Source organism: Ovis aries, chromosome 18, assembly GCF_016772045.2.
Source record: "Ovis aries strain OAR_USU_Benz2616 breed Rambouillet chromosome 18, ARS-UI_Ramb_v3.0, whole genome shotgun sequence".
Taxonomy (NCBI): domain Eukaryota; kingdom Metazoa; phylum Chordata; class Mammalia; order Artiodactyla; family Bovidae; genus Ovis; species Ovis aries.
The window spans coordinates 13434416-13457407 of record NC_056071.1 but is presented as its reverse complement, the minus strand read 5'-3'; the positions used below and the strand labels follow the sequence as shown (position 1 = coordinate 13457407).

The 22992-nt window shown below is 57.8% G+C and overlaps 2 protein-coding genes across 19 annotated transcripts in view; one reads left to right on the top strand and one right to left on the bottom strand.

Moving 5' to 3' along the window:
• Window positions 1–5321, top strand: part of CHD2 (chromodomain helicase DNA binding protein 2) — a 111709-nt gene extending 106388 nt beyond the window's left edge. For all 17 annotated transcript variants that reach the window (XM_060401572.1, XM_060401566.1, XM_060401567.1 and 14 more), the window contains one exon: window positions 1969–5321. In XM_060401572.1, the coding sequence (XP_060257555.1) occupies window positions 1969–2255 (287 nt within the window). In that variant the 3' untranslated portion in view covers window positions 2256–5321. The remainder of the gene's footprint in view (window positions 1–1968) is intronic.
• Window positions 5322–16566: 11245 nt separating this feature from the next.
• Window positions 16567–22992, bottom strand: part of RGMA (repulsive guidance molecule BMP co-receptor a) — a 49009-nt gene continuing 42583 nt past the window's right edge. For both annotated transcript variants that reach the window (XM_015101876.3, XM_027957037.3), the window contains exon 4: window positions 16567–18936. In XM_015101876.3, the coding sequence (XP_014957362.2) occupies window positions 18214–18936 (723 nt within the window). In that variant the 3' untranslated portion in view covers window positions 16567–18213. The remainder of the gene's footprint in view (window positions 18937–22992) is intronic.

Genomic DNA, 22992 nt, shown 5'->3' with positions numbered 1-22992 from the left:
GTCTGAAGGAAGTGGCAGTCAGTTGGTGAGAGGTCAGGTGAATATGGCAGATGAGGCAGCATTTCATGGTCCATTGATTCAGCTTTTGAAGCATTGGTTGTGTGACCTGTGGTCAGGTGTTGTGGAGAAGAATCGTGCTCGTTTTTCTGTTGACCGATACCAGCCGCAAGTGTAGCAGTTTCTGGTGCATCTCACTGACTTGCTGAGCATACTTCTCAGCTGTCATGGTTTCGCCGGGGTTCAGAAGGCTCTAGTGGGTCAGACGGGCAGCAGCCCAGCAGACAGTGGCCGTGACCTCTTCTTGGTGCGGGTTTGGCTTGGCTCTCAGTCCAGCCCCTGAGCTGGTTGTCCCTGGCTGTCTTGTAAAATCCACTTTTCATCACACATCACAATCCGAGAAATGGATCGATGTTTTATAGAAAACAATGATTGTTTTGATTTGTGGTCAGCTCATGAGGCACCCACTTACTGAGCTTTTTCACTTTTCCAGTTTGCTTTAAATGCCGAATGACCACAGAATGGTCGATGCTAAGTTCTTTGGCATCTTCGTGTATAGTTACAAGAGGATCATCTGCAGTGATTGCTTTCAGTTGGTTGCCATCAGCTTCCAATGGCCGGCCGCTGCATTCTCATCTTTGAGGCTCTCGGCGCCTTTGCTAAGCATCTTGAGCCGCCGCTGCACTGCACATTCGTTAGCAGTTTCTGGGCCAGATGCGTTGTTGATGCGAATTGTCACTGCTGCTTTACGACCCATTTTGAACTCATTAAGAAAATCACTCGAATTTGCTTTCTAGTCTAACATCATTTCTGTAGTCTAAAATAAACAGAAATAGCAAGTAATGTGTTATTAGCAAAAGCCGTCATCTGAGAAATGCACATTAAAATGATGTATAACATAAACACATTTATTTAAGAATGTATTTCAACATCAAATGGCAGAGTTCAACAATGCAAAACCAGAGTTACTTTTGCGTCAACTGAATACATTCTCCATTTTGTGTATCCATTCATTCATTAATAGACATTTGAGTTTTTCTGCCTTTTGGTTATTGTGAATAGTGCTACTGTGAGCATGGTATTTAAGTGTTTGTTTGAATATCTGTTCTCAGTGCTTTGGGGTTATTTACCTAGGATTGGAGTTGTTAGTCATATGGTAGTTCTGTGTTTAACTTTTAAGGAAGCACCAAACGGTTTTCCACTAGAGCTGAACTATTTTACAGTCCCAACCAGCTATGTATGAGCATTGCAGTTTCCCCCCATTTTCACCAGCGTTTATTTTCAGCGTTTTGAAGGTAGCCATCCTGACGGCAGCTTTGACTTGCATTTGCCTGGTGATTAATGCTCATTAAAGATGTTGAGCACCTTCCTGTGTGCTTCGGAGTCGCCGTGCGTCTCCTTTAGAGAAGTGTCTGCTCTCTAAGTCCTTTGCCCATTGAGTTGGGGATTGTTGTCGGCTTTTACAGCTTCTCTGTTAACAGTATAACAAGCAGTTCGCCATAGTCCCCACTAAAAATCTTAATATTCTTCACATTGAGTCTGTTTGAAAGTAATTAACGCTGCACTTACTGTTGAATATCTAGGTTGCCTGAGTTTTTGCTCTTACTAATAACTTAGAAAGTAATTTCTGGGGCTCTTTTTCTCCTGGGCTGGTTGAGGAGCATGAAAGTGTTTGTAGCTCTTGCCAGTTTTCCTGAAGGGAATGTGAGTTTACAAAGCCATCAGTGAGTCAAGTTTGTGCTCGTTTCATTGCAGACTTGATGAGGCTCATGTCATTTCATGGGCTGTGTTTTGCCATAAGTATAAAGTAGCCCTTTGTTATTTAGTTTGGTTTTGGTTTTGAGTTCTAGTAATGTAAGTATGGCTCAGTCCCTGGAAGTGTCCTCCAGCATGAGGAAGAGCCAGTGGATGACGGAGGAGGCGTGGGAATCCAGCCTTTGTCTTCAGCTGACTCTTGTGTCTCTATTTCAGGCACCATCATGACTCTAAGCGGAGGCGATCTGATGAATTTAGGCCTCAAAATTACCACCAGCAGGATTTCCGACGAATGTCTGATCACCGGCCCCCTATGGGCTACCACGGCCAGGGGCCCTCGGACCATCACCGCTCTTTCCACACAGACAAACTGGGGGAGTATAAACAGCCCCTACCGCCGCTGCACCCCGCAGTCTCAGATCCTCGCTCACCCCCTTCTCAGAAATCTCCTCACGATTCCAAGTCACCCCTGGATCATCGGTCTCCTTTGGAGAGATCACTAGAACAGAAAAACAACCCAGATTATAACTGGAATGTTAGGAAAACATAAAGGACCGCTTGGAAAGCAGGGGAGCGCGAGCGTCATGGAGCACCTGGATGTCTTTGGTCTGATCCACAGGAGCCGGTCCCCCAGACCCGAGAGGGCGTTTCTGGACGCGGGGCTGCCGTCAGCCTGCTGCTGAGGGGTGCTCAGAGTGTGGGGGCCTTCGGCTCAGTCCAGCTTTGATCTGGGTCACCCCCTCCTGCACTTGGGCACCCATCGCATTCCGGCCTGGTCCTGGCCTCCCACTCGGATGGGTGCCAGGAGGAAGCGGTGATGGTTTTGTCTGCCAGCTTCACGGGCTGTTTCCCAGTGAAGGCAGGGGAGGTCTTAGAGTCGTGAATGTTTTGTCACCCTGGACCTCAGTGCCGGGCCAGGGAAGGCACGAGTGCATGAAGGCTGCTGGGACCCGCTGGACGCACGGGGTCTGGTGCACTCTGATGAGACGGATGCTGCTGATGGGGTGAGCGGACACGTGGGTGGGATCTCGCACCGCAGGACTTGCAGGGGAACAGGTACCCCCTCAGACGTGTCCTCAGAAGTGACACTCGAGCTTCACTGTGTGACAGCTGTGGTGTGGAGGGGCGGGGGGTGGGGAGCCACCTCCCCCACGGCCTCTTCTCCAGCAACACTAAATTTCCCCACACTGTGTCTCAGAGGTGTGGTCTCCTGCGTGGGCCTCCTTTACTCCAACCCCCAGCCCCACCCCTGTCCCCGGCCCCCGACCAGGGAAGATAGTAGTTTCAGGCTGCAGTGGGCGGGGGCTGGTTTGCCTGGGAGGCCTTGAGTGCAGGGTGGGGTGGCTCGGGAATCCACCAGAGATGACTGGAGAGGACGGGGAGGGAGCAGGCTTGTGTCTGGCTGGGTGCTGGCGGCACTGGGGCAGGACGCTGGGGAGGGGGGTGGATGGGTTTCCCAGCCTGGGGGTGGGGGGGTTGGTGGTGTGGTCCGTGCGGTGCTGGGTCGCCATCTGCAGCTCATCTTGGTTCCCTTTGCACAACCTGAGGAAGGAGAATTCATGGACTCACACGTCTGCCACTCGTGCGGTGGGTGGCCAGACACAATCAGTTACTCCCTGTGGTGAACATGCTGCACTGCTAGTTGGAGATCATTAGAACTGAGCTCCGTATCGTTTAGAATGAGGTCGAGCTGAGTCCAAACCTAAGTTCATTTTCCCCCCAAACTGGAAGCCTTCAAGGACAGGGTGACTGAGCTTAAGACAGGAAGAGCTGGACTGGAGGAGGGGCTGGGAGGCAGGCTAGCTGCAGCAACTAAGCAGCCTCAGCGCTCCTGCTTCTGGGGCCTTCCGTTCTGTTCACCTTCAATGGAACTCACCAGTAGAGTATGCAGAGGCCTTTCTAGACAGAGACAAAATAACTGACTTGAACGTGCAGTGAGCCTGTGAGTCTCCCGGCTCAGAGCTGGTGGAAACCCTTCCCTCGGTGTACACAGTCACGCTCCCCACACTAACTGCTCCTCTCCAGGGGACTTCCTGAGTCACCGTCACTCACTTGGCGGTTCCCGGGCAGCTCCACTCATGCCTTTGCTGTGGGCAGCTCTGGGGGGCTCTCGCGCTCTGCTCCCCAGAGCATCTTCGGCTCGCCTGTGCTGAGGTCCTCGTGAGAGTCTGGGTCCGCCCAGCTGGTGTGGGGAGCTCCGTGGGCTCAGCACCTCCTGGTCCATTTCTCCTCCTGGTACTAGGGTTCGTTCAGCCTGGGTTGTAGAGCGCGCACCCGGAGCACAGCCCGGGGGACCACAGCGGAGCCCCAGCCAGTCACCCAACCGGGGCCATGCCTGAGTGCTCTGTGGGGAGATAGGAAAGTGCGCCTCTGCTTGGGTTGGGTTCCTCCCTGCAGTACTGACACTCCCCGGGCCGGAGAGGAAGGGCAGGCCGGCTTGCAGGTCCCCAAGCCATCAACGGGCCATGGGGTCTGCAGAGCAGGCCCAGCTCGGCTTCCCTGTAGGAGGTCGGGTCGTGACCCTTTCAGTTAGAGGGGCCAGGGGAGGACTGGCAGGGCCTGCATTTCAGACCTCAAGGTTTTTGGGTTTTTTTCTTCTGAAATTGATAGGAGGTGTGAGTTATTCCCGAAGATGTCTCATCGTGAGGACAAAGGGGCCGCCGTTAGTCCACATTCAGGACCTCTAGTGCCATACGCTGCAGCAGAAGGCAGTGTCAGCCAGACCAGTGTTAAGTGGATTACAGAAAGCACGGTGTCCTCACAAAAGCATCTCTTTTAGGTGCCGGAGTGTGTTTGCAGAGTGGGTTGGGAGAAAGAAAGCATTTCCTCATTGTCGTCAGTATGAATACTGTATGCTTCTGTCAAAACCAGAAATTTGCACAGATAGGAATTCTCTCTCTCGTGGATGGGAGAAGCCGCCCCCGAGTCTCTGAGGATGGTTTTCCATGGAGACTGGCTCTGAAGGATGTAGTTACTAAGTAGAAAGGGCAAGGGGCCGAGGAAGAGGAGAGTTAGCACCACCGAGAACCTGACCAGGAGCACGGATTCATGTGTGTACCCTCGTCCCCGCAGAGGTCACGGTAACCCCAGACTGGCCCCCCATCAGCTGCTGCCCCGGGCTCCCCCCTGTTCAGCCATTCCTTGCTCACACCCTCCGATGGGAACCCAGGACGCCTCTCCCGTCATGCTGCAGACACTCTGACCTGATAGCTGAGGGCCGCATCAGGGCGCACGGTGCAAATGCAGCCCCGTTAGGAATTCACACAGCGACACGGAAATCCTACAGACCAAAACCCACTCCTCAGCGGGAGCGGTGGGCCCCCGGCTCGTCTAGGGGCGGCCGTGTTGGCGAGGAGAGCCAGGCCAGGGGTCCAGGCTGCTTTAGTCCATCTGCACCCCACTTGGTTGGGGACGGGTGATTTTTCTTTATTGTAAAATTGTGGACTTTTAAAACCTGTTGACTAAACAGTAATTAATTTATATTTGTGAAAAATGCCACTGTCCTAGTGATTTCTGATGTAAATAATGTTGTTTATATAGTATGTATTAAATTTTCCTACATTGTAAAACTGCTGTACTTTTGACTCTTATATATTAAAAAGTGTTACTGAGGATTTTTAGAATCAGGCGAACACGGTGCATTGCATTGGTGTGACCTATGACCGCACCTACCACCTCATCTCCCTTCCTCGGGTGCTGGGTCATTGGGATTCTTGGGCAGCTTCTGAAACAGAGCTTTCCCGCTCCCCGGGCCCCCGTTCTGTCGTTGGGTCCAGAACCTAACACTTCGTGCGGTTCTAGACTTCTCTCCAAGTAGCAGAGGCTGACAGTCCCCAGCCAGCCACTGCTGTCCTCTTGCCTTCCCTGCGCTCACCAGGGTCCATGTGGAGCAGCTGCCCTCCGAGTTCCAGCTGGGTCACACCGGGTGGGGGCCATCCCCGGGAGTCCCTGCAGCCCCCTGGAGGAAGCCAGACCGCCGGGTCTGAGCCAGCCTGCAGCCTCGAGGGTAGTTTTACAGTTGGGCCGTATATTCTTGAAGGAGGAAAGAGCACTTTATAATGGAAACACTGACACAAATGTTAACTCGAGTGATTTGGCGCAGGGGCCGGCTCAGCTCCTGCAAGGCCCAGACGGAGGGAGGGTGGCACGGCGTGGAGACCGTCTGCACAGGAGGCGGAGAGGCCTGCCAGACCCCAGGGGTTTCACCAACACTTGGTGACTTTGAAACCACACTTCACAAAGGTCTTCCATTAATTCTCAACCCCAGATAGGCCTGCGTGTCCACTTGGAGCCTGGGGGTGAACTCCTGTGGCACCCGCCCAGGACACACTGCTGCAGGGGGCCTCCCTTGCCCGGCTGCGTTGGGGTTCCAGCATAAGGAGTGGGAGTCAGAGACTCCAGGAAGAGCTCAGGGTTCTTCCTGACCATAAACTTAACTCTCAATTGTGTTGCAACTTACAGCTTGCCTGGAACCGCTATCGGAAACTTTAAGAACAAGTGCAATAATCAGCTTATGATTTACAATAGCAGCCGGGCTTCTAAACTGACCGCTGCCAAAAACGCCTGCCTTTTACTGGAAGGAGCAGGCTCGGGCCCCTCCCTGCTCCCTGGCAGGGCCCCCGCACGTCTGGCATCCGGGCAAGTCCTCCTCAATTAGCGCCAACAGAAAGGTCACTTAACTGAAACACAAGGCCCCACAGTTTGCCAGACCCGCAGCTCCGGGTTCCAACCTGCGGCTCTTAAAGGAGCAGGACCAGCTGTGCCTGAGGCAGTTCTTCCATCAGATTTTGAGGTTGGAGAACCACTGGGCTCACCTCCCAACCTGGATTTGTTTTGCTTTGTGCGGTGGGAGGAAGAAACGGCTCATCCGGACAAACATCTGTAGAAACCCGGGCCTGTGGGGCTGCCCCCGCTACTGCTGGTGGGGTCCTGCCCTGGGCTGAGTCTTGGGGACTCCTGGTCAGTTCTGTGCCCTGTGACAGGACTTCGTGTGGAATATAGGCAAGTCCCTAACTACAGACTTCTGACCTCCAAGAATGACAGCCACTTTCTGGGGCCAGAGCTGCCCCACAGAGGGTTCACACCTTTCTCTGAATTTATTTTGTGACCCAAGAGGAAACTGTTACCGAAGCAGGGTCCCCACTGACCCCATGCACTGAGATGGCCTTGGGGGGCAGGGGTGGTTTGGGGGCGGGCAGGGAAGCCATCCCTCGTCCCTTTGGCCCCTCTCTGTGTGCTGTAAGACAGGTGGCCTTTTCACCTTCATTTGCACAGGAAGCAGACGGCTCCTAGGGTTAAGGGTGGATTGTAAGTGAGAACTCCGGCCATGGAAAAGAGAGGTTTGCAAGCCCCGAGGACGACGCGGAACAGTCAGCATCCATCAGTTCTCAGCTGGAGGGGCGGAGGTGTGGGTCTAGGAGGGAAGGTTGGGGGTACCTAGAGCGTAACAGCCCTCACCCTGGAGCCGACGCGACAGTGGGAGCCGCCCGTCCTGAGAGCCTTGCAGGGGGCCTCTACAAAGCCTGCTCTGCTCGAGACGATTAAACACAGGAGGAAGGCCCAGTGGGGACTGGAGCCAGGTAAACACGGAGACAGAGGGCGGCTCCTTCAAGGCTCCCAGTCTGGTGGGGGAGACAGAGTTGGGACGAAATCATGAGAGCGAGGTGCTCCCCTGAACCGGGCTCTGTGCTAGGCTCTATGACCCTGCCCTCTTTCAGCCGATCTCCTAGCTGGGGGTTGGGGCGGGGGGCACGCCCTGGACAAGTATGCAGTAGGAGGGCGTGATGTCACATACGTGCCAGGGAGAGAGGGACGGGGGCCTGAGACGGCATGAGGGCCGACCCAGGGAGGCATGGGCCTGGGAGGTGGGCACACTTGGCTTTGAACCAGCCGGCGTTCTTAGGGCAGTTTGCCACCCCTCCAAGCCTCAAACACAAACTATGTGAGAGCCTCCGGCCAGGCTGTGCTGACCCGCGTGAGGTCCCTGCAGGGTCCCTTGGCATCTGTCCATATTATCAAAGGGGCATGTTGGCACGTCCTGAGGCTCCAGGGTCCCTTGGATGCAAGGAGAGCCAACCAGTCCATCCTGAAGGAAGTCAGTCCTGAATATTCACTGGAAGGACTGATGCTGAAGCTGAAGCTCCAATACTTTGGCCACCTGATGAAAAGAGCTGACTCATTAGAAAAGACCTTGATGCTGGGAAAGACTGAGGACAAGTGGAGAAGGGGACGACAGAGGATGAGATGGTTGGATGGCATCACCGACTCAGTGGACATGAGTTTGAGTAAGCTCTGGGGGTTGGTGATGGACAGGGAGGCCTGGCGTGCTGCAGTCCAGGGGGTCGCAAAGAGTTGGACACGACTGAGTGACCGAACTGAGCTGAGGCTGCAGGGAACCACACCTGGAGACGGCTCTTGGCCGCGCCGGCTGGGTGGGGTCCGCCTTGGCTTTGGGGATCAGCACCGGGTCTCTGCTGGAGGGTCCTAGTGACGCGGTTCTAGAACCGTCCTGCAGAGGGCAGCAGATTCCCACTAGAAACGGCCGGCCGCGCTGCCCTGGGAATGAGCTCCCCTGGATGGGGCGGGGGTCGGTCCCGGGGGCTGTGAGCCCGCACCCGAGCCAGAGACCTGGAGACGCCCTGTCCCTGCGGGCGTGTGGCGGGTTGGGGAGAGAAGGAAGGTGCCGGCTGCAGGGAGGCGCGGCCTCGCCGGCCCCCACCAGCCGTGCCCCGCCACGGCCCATCCTCGGGCGGGCGTCAGCCAGCCGCGCAGTCTCTCTGCCCGCGGGGTGGTCCGGCGGCCCCGCTCGATGGCCACCTCCCGCCAGCCTGCGGGGACGCACGGGCTCCGCCAGTGCCGGCCTCTCCTCCCTCCCAGCCCCACTCGGCGGCGGGTGGCGCTGCCCTGAGCCCCGAGGCCCAGGCATCCCTCTGCGGCTCCCTGTGACCCTCGCCTTAGCTCTAAGCTCGCTGGAAGGGGTCCGAGGCCCTGCACGACCTGACCAGCTCTCCAGGCTCATCTTCGTCTCCCGAGTGCCCCCGCCCCCGGCTGCAGCCAGCCCAAACCTTCCAGCCAAAGGCAAACCTTTGCCCCTGCAGCCTCAGATATCAGCAGACTGGCTTTTAGCCACTGTTTTCCCCTTCCTCCCTTGTGGCTCAGCTGGTAAAGAATCCGCCTGCAATGCGGGAGACCCGGGTGCGATTCCTGACTTGGGAAGATCCCCTGGAGAAGAGAATAGCTACCCACTCCAGTATTCTGGCCTGGAGAATCCCATGGACAGTATGGTCCAGGGGGTCGCAAACAGTGGGACACGACTGAGTGGCTTTTACCTCACTCACCTCCTGGTGCCTGAAGAATCCTGTTTCTCCCCAAGATGCAGCTGGAGCTTGGTTTCCTCCACCACCTTCTCTGACCTGCTGTCCCATTCCTGTCTGTCCCTTCCCTGTGCCCACAGACGCTGGCAGAGCCCCCAGGGTAATCCATTGCCCCCACGTTGTCACTGCTGACACCCCCGCTGAGAAGTGGGGCTCCCAGCGGGCCCCAGGTCTCCTTCACTTCCAGTCCTGAGCCCCGATTCCGCGAGGGCCCTGGGGGTGCGAGGCTTGGAGCTCTTTCTTGTGCAGTGCCCAGAGAGGGAATCCAGGGAGAGGAGGCCTGGGGTGCCCCCTTCCCTGGAGGATGAGTGGGCTGGGGGTCAGACCAGAGTTCAGGTCCCAGTCGGCAGGCCGCCTGGACCAGGGGGACATTTAAGGCAGACAGAAGCCAGTTCTGGGCGGTGGAACAACTTCCCCAAGGCTGCCTGGCCTGCGTGCCATTAGCTCTTCATTTTCTGGATTTTTAGGACGGTCCAGGGAAATAACTGGAAGGGTGATGAGGAGAGGCCTGGGGGAAAGTTTGGTAAGCTGCCTTAGTTGCTCAGTCATGTCCAACTCTTTGCAACCACTTAGACTGTAGCCTGCCAGGCTCCTCCGTCCATGGGATTCTCCAGACAATAATACTGGAGTGGATTGCCATGCCCTCCTCCAGGGGATCTTCTAGACCCAGGTATCGAACCACTGCTGGCAGATTCTTTACCATCTTAGCCACCAAGGGGGGAAGTATTAAGTACCAGCAATTTGCTAAGCATTCTCCCATCATAGCTCCTGGACTGGCTATGCTGGGCAAGCACATGTGTTCACGGTCCCCCGGCTGTCTTAGCCCAGGAGGGAGGCACCCAGGTCCTGGCCCCAGGCTCCCTGTGCCAGGCAGGAGGGTGAAGAGGCAGCGAGGTCTAGGGTAGTGGCCACAGTAGGGAGGGGAGCTCTGTGGGCTCACACAGGAGCGCCTATAGAGTGGGGAGGAGACCAGGGCCCTCAAAGCAGCCAGGCTGAGAGTTTGGGTGCTGGTGAGACCACCTAACTTCAGATCAGGCTGCTCCCCGATTGCCATGACCTGGGCCCAGTGTTAACCTCTGCAGGGTGGGGACCAGGGTTACCCGTTTGATGGGGAGCAATGCCCGGCCGGGTCAAGCCTCCGGCAGGGTGAGCCATCACCAAGGTGGCTGGCTCCTCGGAGCTGCCTGGGCCTGGTGACCTGTCGTGAGGTCCAGCCCACTCTCTGCCTTCCATGCCCTGGGGGAGGCTGGAGATGAAGGTTCCATGGGCCTTCCTGTCTCCTTTGGGGGCACCTCTTCCCACACTGCTCTGGGCCCCTGTGGCCCCTGGTCCCCCACTCAGGGCCTCCCTGCCTCTTCCTCTGAACCCTGTCCTGGATCACTCTGTCCCTTGCATGGAGCCAGCGCCCCTTCACTCCCTGAGTCCTGCTGGGACAGCGGATGCAGATGGGAATCAGATTAACCAATTCTTGTCCTGCCGGGTCCTAGTTCAGTGTTTCCCAAAGTTGGGGCCTACAGATACAGGGAGGGTAGTCCTTTGAGATCTTTGTGTGCCAAGTCACTTCAGTCGCGTCCGATTCTTTGCAACCCTATGGACTGTAACCTGCCAGGCTCCTCTGTCCATGGGATTCTCCAGACAAGAAAACCAGAGTGGGTTGCCATGCTCGCCTCCAGGGGATCTTCCCAACCCAGGGATCAAACCCGTGGCTCCTGCATTGCCCGCAGGTTCATTAACGCTGAGCCACCTGGGAAGACTTTGAGATCTCTAGAATAATTTAAATTCTTTTGTTTCCATTTCGATGAACATCTTTTCAGTCATTAGGAAGGGCAGGAGGGAGAAAAGAACCTGGGACTTGAGGGGAGTATTGGAGCTGAGAGATCCACCCACGCTGGCTCTCTGGGTGGTCGAGGGGACTCACACCCACGACAGGCTTCCTAGGGTCTTCGGAGTCAAAGGCGGGGGTGGGGGTGGGGAGGCAGATGATGCGCAGCCGAGCTGGCAAGACCTTGGCCCAGGCGGCCCGCCTCCGGCCTCTATCACGTGGGGAGGGCCCACTTAGCCGCTGCGAAACATCACCCATTGCTTAAATTAATGCTATCCCTTTGTGTTTTATTGGTCTTGTAGTTTTGTTTGGGCTTAATTAATAAATGTGTCTTGATTTTATAGTTGAGAGAAGCTATAATTATAAAGATTCTATCCCTACCTCATAAGTCATCAAATGAACTCCAGCCCTGGAGGGGACCGGGGTAATATTAGCCCCTAGAAAGCATCTGGATGTCATGTGTGTCTGGGAGCCCCAAGCTGGTCTTGGCCTTGACTTGTGAGTGAATGAAGCTACCTGAGCGACAGGCAGGTGGGCAGACGCCCCCATCTGCAGAAGGTGGTTATCGGGTGCTGGACTTTGGGCCTGTTGCTTTACTGTGCTTTCTCCTTGAGTCCTCATGAAATTGCTATGAGGTCGGATTTTCCCCCATTTTCCAGCTGGGGATCCGGAGGCTCAGAGACTTGGAATGACTCACCCAAGATCACAAAGAGAAGTGGTGGAGCTCAGATTCCATTCCAGCTGCTCCCGCCTCTAAAGGCAGAGCTGGTCCCTGCCCTGCCAGTGACTTCTCCGACTGTCACTCAAGTGCCTCTGATGGGTACTGTCTTATCCTCCTGATGGCCCTGTGACCCTGTCCGGGTCCTTCCCCAGGACTAGAGATGCGGGCTCAGGGCCAGCATGTGGCTGGCTCAAGGCCAGAGAACAAGGCAAGCAACGTGAGGACCAGCGCTGGGCCGTTTCCCCCGGCCATTCGCATCTCCGCCTTGCAGTTCCACCCTCTGTGATCTGTCCCAGGCGGTGGCCTGGGACCCCTGCTGTGTCCCCACCAGACAGCCCAGCCCCAGACACGTCATCGGGTCTCACTGAATGTGTGTAGACTAAATGAAGTGTCCCTGATCAGACGTGCAGGGGACACGCCCACCAGGCTCTGTGCAGAAGGGAAGGTTGGACCCCCCCAGAGGGAGGGGCCTGGGCACTTCCTGGAGGGATCTATCACCCCCCTCCTCCCACCCAGGAAGGGTGCATCAACTCAAGGAGGCAGATGTTGGAGCTGCTCTGTCCTGCTGGCCTTGGCATTGACCCTGGGGGTCCAGGCCCCCCAGCCTTGACTTGAGGGCTATCTGCTCGCCAGGCCCATCTGATGGAGCCCAGGAGTCCAGTCACCTGAGCCTCAGGAAGGAGGCAGCTGGACGGGGCTCCTTTGTGACCCACCAGTCCTTGGATCAAACAGTCAGCAGGGCACCTGGCACGTGGCAGGTGGCCCTGGCTAGGCCAGGGTGGGGGGCTCCAGGCTCCATGCGTTTGGGAGCGGGATCTGCACTGGCAGCTGCAACAAGGCTGTACCCCAGCTGGGGGGGGCGGCTGATGATTGCCCCTGTATGGTGGTGACCCCGCTAAGGATCCACAGGTGCCTTTGACCCCAAGGCTCTCAGACTTCAGATCTGGGGGACCTCTTTGCCCTCCTTTTTCTCTCCAGGGCCCATTGACGTCCCCCTATGTGCCCAGCCTGCAGGTGAGGGTCTGGCCCCATTCCCTGCCGCCCCCAGAGCAACCAGAACCTTGGCTTGATGCCACCCCTGCTGTGGGGATCCTAAAGGGAGGGGCAGATGGTGGCATGGGGTTTACCTCGAAGCCAGATGGCATCTGCTTTCTGGGGCTCCTGTGAAAATGGTCACAGCAACTGTGAGTTCAGGGCAGGTGCAGAGGTTGGCATTTTGTCTGCAGAGGACATGCAGTCATCTTCCCTTACAGGTGAGGGCGCTGAGGCTGAGAGCCATCACAGGTCACCTATCACACAGTCAGGAGGGGGCAGGGCTGGGGCCTCTCTGCCTAGGTGTCCCCATGCCAGCTGCCATCCGGGCCCACTAGACCCAAGGCGCAAGCCCCACCCTGACTGGAGGGCCTGGCCCTGGGCCGGGTGGGCCACACTCTGTTGCTGTTTCCATTCTGGCGAGCTGCAGACTGCTTCTCCACCAACTTCCAATCGCCTTAGCCCGAGCCAGCTCACCCACGTTCATAAAGCGCCCCAGCCCCAGAGACAGCCGATGCTGATGCTGGGCTTGTGCGCAAGAGGAGCCTGGAGTGAACTTGAGACCCAGGCCCCAGCCCGTTTCCAGCAGATGATTCGAGTGTGTTCTTCCCCAGGCAGATCTGCTTGGCCAGATTCTTTTGCTTTGGCTACAGGGGGTGGCCTGGGGAGGGCTCTGATTCCTGCGGGAGGGAGGGACAAAGGGGACAGAAGTGAGTTGAAATGCAGAAAAATCCATGCGGGTTCCCAGCGCGACTCTGGGTGAGGCTGGAGTGACGCTGGGGGACACGCCTGCCCCCACACATCATGTCTTGCACACCTGCTGGCCGGTACAGTTTCTTAATTAAGCCCATCCTTCTGAGACCATTTTTTAAAAATAGCCTGGGGGGCTATAGTACATGGAGTCGTGAAGAGTCAGACATAAATGATGGATGAACATATAGTGAGACATGGCTGAAAAACAGAAAAAAACAAAAGTGTTAGTTACTCAGTGAGCTCTGAGGCCCCATGGACTGTAGCCCGCCAGGCTCTTCTGTCCACGGAATTCTCCAGGCAAGAATATTAGAGTGGGCAGCCGGTCCCTTCTCCAGGGGATCTTCCTGACCCAGTGATGGAACCCTGGTCTCTTGCATTTCAAGCAGATTCTTCACTGTTAGAGTCATAAGGGAAGCCCAGCACAGCATGGCTACTGGTCACCAACTGCCTGGTCAGGGGCCCGTCTCACCAAGAACAGAAGATGGAGTGTCTGGCCTCTGTCGCACCCCCAGCACCCATGATCGTGGAACCCAATCAGCCAAGGGACACGCGCAATGGCAAAGACAGGATGAGGGTCGTGTCTGGCGGCCTCTCTTTTCTGCCAGAGCGCCAGGACCCGTGTGCGAGGTGATTTATGAATGTTAGCTCATCGGATTTCTGTAATGGCCTTGGGAGGTAGGTACTCATAATTCCATTTTACAAATAAGGAATCCAAGGTTCAAAAAATGCAAGGGAGACCACACAGTCAGCGACGGGCAGAGCCAGTCTAGATGCCAAGCCGGCCGGCCGCCCGGGACCAAGGCCACCCCCGCTCTGTGCCAGTCTGCCCCCACCCTGCACGCTGGCCTGACTCTGACGAGACCCCTCCGGCCTGGCTCCACTGTTTTCCTCCCAGAATCTGCCCCCTTCATTACGAACGACCCATGCTCCTTTGTGTTTAATGGCCCTTTCTCCCCTGTCTTCCATCCTTAAGAATTCTGCCTTGCCAAGATGTCCAAGTTCCTGGTGAGTGGGGATGGGGCAAGGAGAGGGCCCAAGTTCTGTCTGCTAATGCATTTACCTCCAGGCTCAGGGCCTTGGAGCGTCTCTGCTCCAAACCCAGCCTGCGGAGCCAGAGGAAGCTGCTTCCTGGGAATCATTTAACTCATGACTTCGTGTTCCATATCCACGATGAAGTGCAAATTTCCGTGTTCAGGAGGGCAGCAAGTGGCACGGTACTTGGAAAGAATTCCAGCTGGTAGAGTTTAAGGTCCTGAACACTTTCCAAACCAAGCCTCTTATCTGGCGACCGCCGTAGCCTTTTCATCTCATGGCCTGATTTTTTTTCCTGATTTTTTCCTTTTTTTTCCTCTCTCCTGTGTGCCCCAGCTTCTTAATAATCTGTCCTTCTGCGCTGGCTGGCTGCCAACAGCTCTTGGTGGTACTCTCCCCGCCACCATTAGTGTTCATTCCATCCCAGGTTCTAGTGACGGTGAGCAGCCTATCAATTCGGGCGACCGGGTAACTGGGTAAGGCATGTGTGGGATGTCCCAGCTTTTTCGTGTCCCTTCTAAGCTGGTTCTTCCTCCCAAAGCCCAGACTCCTGGTTCTCTCTGGTGTGCGTGTGCTAAATCGTTTTAGTCTTGTCCGACTCTTTGTGGCCCCATGGACTGCAGCCGGCCAGGTTCCTCTGTCCATGGGATTCTCCAGGCAGGAATACCGGAGGGCCGTGCCCTCCTCCAGGGGATCTTCTCAACCCAGGGCTTGAACCCACATCTCCTGTGGCTCCTGCACTGCAGGTGATTTCTTTACCGCTGAGCCACTGGGGAAGCACCCCCCACCGCCCAGTAATGTGTGTGCCAAGTCGCTTCAGTCGTGTCCGCCTCTTTGTGACCCCACGGACCCTGTGGGACCCACTTCTCGTAAGTCTGCTGCTTTGGTAGGAGGGTTTTCTACCATTAGCGCCACCTGGGAGGCCCCTGGTTCTCTCTGCGGGCCTGCTTAAATAAGCTCGAGGCTTAGAAAGAGCTCCCCTTCTACTTCGGCGCTGGGGTGGTGCGCATGCGCAGTCTAGGTTGCCGGCGCTCCGCACTTCCAGGGCTCTGCGGCGCGCTCCCCTCCCCTCCCCCACCATCTCACTCGGCCCCCCTGGCCGCAGGACAGCAGTGGCACCAACACCGGGTGCGCGCTGTGCCAGGCCCTGCCCTTGGTGCTTCACAGGAATGTACTTGCTGAATCTTCGAACAACCCTAGGGGATGGGCACCCCCTACTTTACAAGGGAGTTGATGGAGGCTCAGAGAGGTTAGTGACGGGTCCAAAGTCACGGAGCTGGCACCGTGGAAAGGCTCGGACGTGGCCTGGCGTCACAGTGCAGCTCGTCTGCCACCTGGCCTTTGGTATAACGGACTGGCAGGGATCTGGGGGGCAAAACACACCTCGGTGTACATGTTGGCCCTGCCTTTGCTGAGGAACCGTGGGCCAGTCTCCCTGAGCCTCTTTTGGAGTCTGTAAAATGGGCGTGCATTTTACACGTCCATATACACGCCTGAATCACTGGATAGCTTTAAAGTGGGATGATACTATGTGTTTTTTAATCATTTTTTTTTCTGATAGGGATCATTTAAAAAATCTTTGTTGATTTTGCTACAATATTGCTTTTATGTTTTTTGGTGACACTGTATGTTTTTTATGATATTTTATGTTTTGGGGGATTTTGGCTCCCAACCAGGGATCAAACCCGCACTCCCCGCACTGGAAGGTGAAGTCTGGCCCACCAGGGAAGTCCCTGTGCTGTGCTTGGCTGCTTCAGTCATGTCAGACTCTGTAGCACGCGGTCATCTGTTTTGGGGATGATGCCAGCTTTGCAAGGGAACCTGGACCCCTCAAGCCCCAAAGACAGCTCATAGCAAGGAAAGTAATTTCAGAGAAGTAGGGGGCTTTGGTTGTTTAATTGCCTCCCCTTCTGCAGGCATTCACAACACTCAGCTCTCTCACACACACTCACATGCTGCCCCCCCCCAGGTATATACACAGGGGGGACGGCCCCCTGTAAGGGGACACCCACCACCGACACCCACCATCCCCGAAGGACCAACGTCCGTTCAGAAAACAAACTCTGACACACAGTCCAAAAGAAAATAACAAAACAAAAAAAACCCCCAAACTTTACTTGCATTTAGCCATTAATAAATAATTTACAGTATGTACAAGCGGTGACACTCCACACAGGTCGCAGACGCTGGACACAGTGAGGGGCCCCCACTTCCAAGCAGAACGTGATCAAACACAACCAAAATAAAGTGCTTCACTCCTTACTTCCAACATAGGGACCATCTAAAAACCAGCAGGGAGGGGCCGGGGCCACACTCCCGCCGCCCGCCCGCCCAGCCCGCGGCTTGGCAGGGCTCCGAGGGGACCTCTTGGAGGGGGAGGCGGGGACCAGTCCGCAGCCTCCTGGGCCAGTGTATGAGAGGTCCCCGGGGTCAGCAGAGGGCGGCCGGCGGGGGGACAGTGATGGGGGCTGCGGGGCTTGCGGAAGGGGGGCCCTCAGGGGCATGGCCACGCCTTTGGGGGCGGAGCCCAGCCCGCGGCGGCCTCTGAAACAGCAGCGGAGGCGGGACTGGTCTGGGGCTCCTCGGATGGACAACCTGGCTGACCTACAGTGGGGAAGTCTCCGTGTGGAGCGGGGCTTAAGAGGAAGTCCGAGCCAGAGGGGACCCTGCCAAGGATGCTAAGGGCTGGGACGTCTTCCCGCTCCTCTCCCCGGAAGGCAGACGTGTGGGTGGGCAGGGTGGGGAGCGGGGCTCTGGGGGTGGAGGCAAGCGAGGAGGAAGCAGAGGATGAGGGCAGGCCAGCTAGCCCTCTCTGCTGGGTCCCCTGTCCACAGCCTGCGGCCCCAGCTTCCCTGCCCACCGGATCTTACCACCGGCTGGGGAGGACCAGACATCAAGGCGGTAGTTCTCCGTGTAGACAATTTAGAAACAAAGGTTCGACTTCCTAAGGACGGTAGACGGGATGGGGGACGGAAGGACGGGTGGTGGGGTAAGGGGCCAGAGCAAGTCATTGCTCAGAGCGCATGCCAACATGCGGGGCCCGAACCCGTGCCCAGCTGGGGGGCGCCTGTTGGCCTCTCCTGGGCTCACGGGGAGGCCACGCGCGGTAAGACACGGGAAGGGTGCAACGTTTTGGCCAAAGGGTTCCCTCAGCTTTCTACAGACGCCAAGCAGCGCCCTGCGCGTGTCCTAAAGGCCCAGCAGGAAGGGATGCCCTGCTCAGGGATCCAGCCTGGGCCCACCCCCGCCCCCGGCTCCGTGTGTGCGAGTGTGTAGTGTGTGCGTGCGGTGGGCGCAGGCGGCCCCGGGGGCGCGTGTGCAGCAGTCAGCCGGGCCTCTCTCAGTGCATCGCAGGGGCGGAAGCAGCTTGACATGCTGCCCCGCCCAAGGTCTCTGGCGTGGGGGTGGGGGTGGGGGCTTCGTAGGGGCTGGGGCTCTGATCTGCACATTCACACGCTGGGGCACGCGGAGACGAGGGCCAGGGTGGGCAGCTTGTTCTCTGCACAGCTGGAGGTCACACACGTCACAGCACCCGTCACCACCACCCCGGTCGCGGGTCCCCCGGGGGGGGGGCGGAGAGGGGACATCCCATGCCCCCAGCCCTCGCCAGTAGGCAGCCCAAGGCGGTGGGGAGGTAACTGTTCCCTGCTGGTGAGCCCTGTGGGGACCACAGGGCCAGCAGGAAGCCACCAGACCCCGTGCAGTGAGGGGCCACCCCGCGGTCCGTCCTAGGCGGCCCCCGGGAGCGCGGGGAGCAAGGCCAGGAGCAGGAGGGTGCCGAGGAGGGGCCAGGGGGCCAGGGGTGGCCCAGGGGCGGTCCCCGCCCGGCCTGGTGGCTCCCGAGTCCTCGCGTACAGGTGCAGCTTGTCCTTGTTGGAGTGAAGCATCTTGACGTCCTCCAGGGCGTAGTAGGCGGCCAGTGTGAAGTTCACGTCCCCCGTGGTGAGCAGGTCGAAGACGCAGGCCTGGTAGTACAGGTCCTCCACGGGCAGCTTCTCTTTGCACTTGGCCACGGCCGTCTCGTAGGGGAAGGTGTCTGGGGCTGGGGGCGCGGGGCTGGCGGCCGGTGGCTGCGGGGCACCAGGGCCCTCGGCCGTGCCGGCTCGGAAGGCCTGGAAGTCGATCTGCTGGTTGAGGGGGCAGCCCCGCAGGCAGAGGTAGAGGCCCTGGCTGTCGCGGTCCTCCACGGCGTTGACCACCTCCTCGGGCATGCGCACGGCGAACGTCAGGTAGCGGCCCACCTGGCGCACCACGATGGTGGTACCGATGTACTTGGCCTGGATCTCCACGTGCTGGCCTGACACCTTCTCGGTGATCTTCAGGCTGTTGGCCCCGTGCTTGTCCCCGCCATTCTTGGAGCCGTCCGCAAAGGCGGCCGGCAGCTCGTCCATCTCAGCCTGGTACACCTTCTGGTCCACGCACTCCTGGAAGTTCTTGAAGATGATGGTGAGCTGTGGGCCAGAGGGTACAGAAACAGAGGGGTGAGATGGTGCTGGTGACTGCAGGGGCATGAGGCCCAGCCCTGGACTCCTCACGACTCTCTGCACCGAGCAGACGGAAGGCCAGAGGCGCCAGGACGCTCCACACTGTCCCTTCCCTGTTTTAGTCCCTGTTTGGTGAGACCTGCGCTATTGTGCATTCAATATTTTTCTTTAAGACAATTTGCTTAATTTTCTTTTTTTATTATTTATAAAGGGAACTTTAGAAAATACTTTTCTAAGTAGAAAAGCAGCTCATTTACTATATGCAGAGGGGAATCATAAAAGGACAAGCAGGGCTAATTAAAAATAAAAGGTCTTTATCCACTGTGGTAGGTTGAATAATACCCTCTAAGATATCACGCCCTAAAACCTGGAACCTGTTAAACGATACTTTGGCTACATGATGGGAACAGCCAACACACTGGAAAACACCCTGATGCTGGGAAAGACTGAAGGCAGAAGAGAAGGGGCAACAGGGGATGAGATGGTTGGATGGCATCATCGACACAACAGACAAGAACTTGGGCAGACTCCAGGAGACGGCGAGGGACAGGGAGGCCTGGCGGGCTGCAGCCCATGGGTTGCAAAGAGCTGGCGACCGGACCACAACAACAATGGCAAATGGGATTTACAGGTGGGAGTAGGTTAAGGACACTGAGATGGAGAAACGATCCTGATGGACCCTAAGCGTAATCACACGTGTCCTCGTAAGACAGAGGCAGGAAATCTGACCCCAGAAGAGAAGGCGGTGTTTCTACAGAGGCAGAGACTAGAGGGACGTGGCCACAAGTTGACGGACGCCGGCAACCAGCAGAGGCCTGGAAAAAGCAATGAATGGACACTCCCTGAAGGACTGGCCCGGCCAACACATTGAGGGTTGTTTTTTTTTTTTTTTTTTCAAAATTTAGGCTATTTTATTTATTTATTTAAGCGGAGCCAGCTCTCAGTTCTGGCATGTGGGATCTAGTTCCCTGATCAGGGATCAAACCTGTGCCCCCTGTATTACGAGCACAGAGTCTTATCCACTGGGACACCAGAGAAGTCCCCATCAAAGACTCGTTTCAGACTTTTCACCTTCAGGAGTATAAGGGGCTCAATTTCTGTCCGAATCACTTAGTCTGTGGTAGTTGTTACAGCAGCGATAGGAAACTGATACAGTCCCCAACCAAAGGACGGTAAGCCCCAGGCTGAACCAGACAGCACAGAAGAGACTGCTGTTCACAGAAAGAACCACCAGGCAGAGTCCACAGAGGCAGAGGCCACAGCAGCCACGGCAGCGGGGCTGGCCCGAGGGGGTCTCCCAGCCTGGCCTTGGTGAGCAGGAGGAAGCGGTGGGGGAGGGCGGTGCTGGTCAGCAGAAGGGAGACGGGGGCTCCCGGTGGAAAGGGCAGCTCCGGCCACCGGAGCAGGGAGGCCCATTTCTGCTGAGCCTGCAGCTGGGGCAGGGGCTGCGCTGAGCTGCTAGGAGAAGCAGAAGGCCAAGAAGCTCCATCAGGAACTCTCCTCCTAAGAACACAGACACAGGCTCACTGGCCGCATTTATTACTAACGCACCCGTATGGTACTGCAGGGGAGGGAACAATACCCCCGATTTACAGATGAGGACATTTTCGTTCAGACAGTAAAGCGACTGGCCCAAGGTCACACAGACAGCAGGAGGCAGAGTTGGGACTGGTCTCTTGGTTTGCATCCGCTGGACATTTCTAGCCAAAACAATCATAGGGTGGGCGGCCTGGAAGAAGGACAAGAGACCAGCTGCCCACGGAGTGATCAAGGGTGAGACGCGTGGCTGTGCTTTCCTTCCTGATGCAACCAGGAAGACGGAGGGGGGCGGAGACGTGAGTGAAGCTGGAAGCCCCCCATGCCCGTTCCTGTTGCCAGGGGCCTGTTGTTTTACCACCGGTGGCTCTGGGTGCCTTGACCAAGGGCAGCTGGAACCTGGACTTGCAGCCTGAAGCCAGGCAGGGAGGAGGGGTGATGGGGGCAAGACGGTGCCCAGGCCTTGTGGGTCCCTGGCTAAAAGCCCACCCCCGACCTCTGCAGGGCCCCCGGCCCCCGTTCTCAGGCATTGCCCTGTCACCCCCACTAGGCCTGGAGAAGAGCCTCACCAGCTTGGGCACCCCGCCTCCTTGTGATGTCTGCAGGCTGAAGGGGCTTCGGCAAAGGGCAGGGCGCTGCTGACGCCGGGTGAGGTTGGCCTCAGTGGAATTCTCTGCCTGGGCCCTGGGGGCGGTGTGGTGGCTGAAGGCCATGAAGGTGGTCTGCACCCTTCTCCCGGCCCAGGGCAACGGAGCAATGCACGAGAGAAGCATCTGGCCTAAGGGTGGGCGTGCGACGGAGCAAGGGCCCAGACCTGCCGGGCACCAAGGAGAAAACCCAGAGTGGCGGCGTGGGGGCAGTGAGGGTCGGGGAGGGGCAGCCAGGGCCGCAGGTGTGTGGTGGGCCCGCAGTTCTAGGGTGGCCAGGGGCACAGCCCGGAGCCCGAGGGGGAGCTAGCTGGTCCTGGCTGGGGGCCTTGGGAGCAGGGGCTGAGAGCCCCAAGGACTGGAGGGGGCAAACCACCAGCTACAGAAGGTTCTGGGCTGAGCAAACCAACAAGACAGAAAGAGCGAGAGCCTGCGGAGGCGTCCCCGGCTGCGTTTTGCCACTGTTTTGCAGGTCCCCACACGTAGTGTAAAGCCCAGGGGTAACCAGCGGCGGATGAGGGCCCTCGGGGGGAACACAGACAAGACCCCGGCCCTTCTCACCCTGTTCCTGAGAAATGTGAGGATGAGGGGGGATGTCTGGGAGAGGCCGACCACAGCATGGCTTTGGGGGAACTCCAGGCCCCTAGGCCTTCCTGCGTCCCTGCCTCCATCAGAAATGGTAAAAATTAGGGACTTCCCTGGTGGTCCAAGGGCTATCGCTCCACGCTCCCAATGCAGGGGGGCCCAGATTCAATCCCTGGTCAGGGAATGAGATCCCCCATGCGGCAACAAAGATCGAATATCCCATGTGCAAAGACAAAGATCCGGTGCAACCAAACCAATAAATAAATATATAAAAAAGAAACACTAAAAAGCCACCTCTTGTGACTGCATGGGTGTAAAAACTAATATAGTCCAGGCTGGCTCACGCTGGTTTTCTCTTTCGGGCTCTAAAAGGAAGGCAAGCCTTTTCATGAGCCCTAGACGTTTGGGGGCGGAGGCGCTGGGGATGCGGACCCGGCGGATGAGGAGGGGTGCGGGAAGGGGGCGCCCCGTGTGGTCCTCACCGGACGCAAGCAGGGGCTGGTGCTCCGAAGCTGAGGCTGGAGGCTCTGTCCGAGCCACAGAGGGCGACGTCGGGGGGCCCGCGTGCCTAGCTCCCTGGGCCCCGGGGTTCCGTCTCCCCATCTCCCCGCGGGAGGTCATAGCTGGTTTGGGGAGGCGGCCCTCTGGTTCACTGAGGGGTGTCCAGCGGGGGCTGCAGCCCCACCACTCCGCCCGGGCCCTGCGCCTCGCGGAAGCCCACGGAGCGGCCACTCCCCCACCACCCAGGCCTGCACGGGGACCCACCTCTGGCTGCCTCACCTCCAGCCAAGGCTTTCACCCCATGCGGAGGCCGCCTGCCTGCGGGGGGCGGTGCGGGGGGGGGGGGCAGCCAGGGTGGTCCGGGCAGTGGGTGGTCCTGCCCTGGGGGGGGGGCCGCGGGGCCCGGGGGTCCATGGCCGGTGCGGTGCGCAGGGCCACACAGACACACGGAGGCCGCGGGCGGGGAGCAGGCCAGCCTTCCCGCTGCCATCGGCCTCCCTGGAACAGGAAAGGCTGGTTTCACTCTCCCCACCGTCGCTCGCGGAGACAGTCTGCTGGAAGGCTGACAGGCTGCTCGCCTCCTCTTGGCACCGGGGCCTGGGACTCAACCACAAGTAACAGCACGAAGGGGGCCTGTCGAAAGCGGGGCGGCCGGCTGCCAACGCGGCCACGGGCGCGGCTGCCGCTCCCGCAGCGCCCGCCCCCCTCCCCGGGGGCCCGCGCGCCCCCACCACCGGGCGGCGGGCGGAGCCCC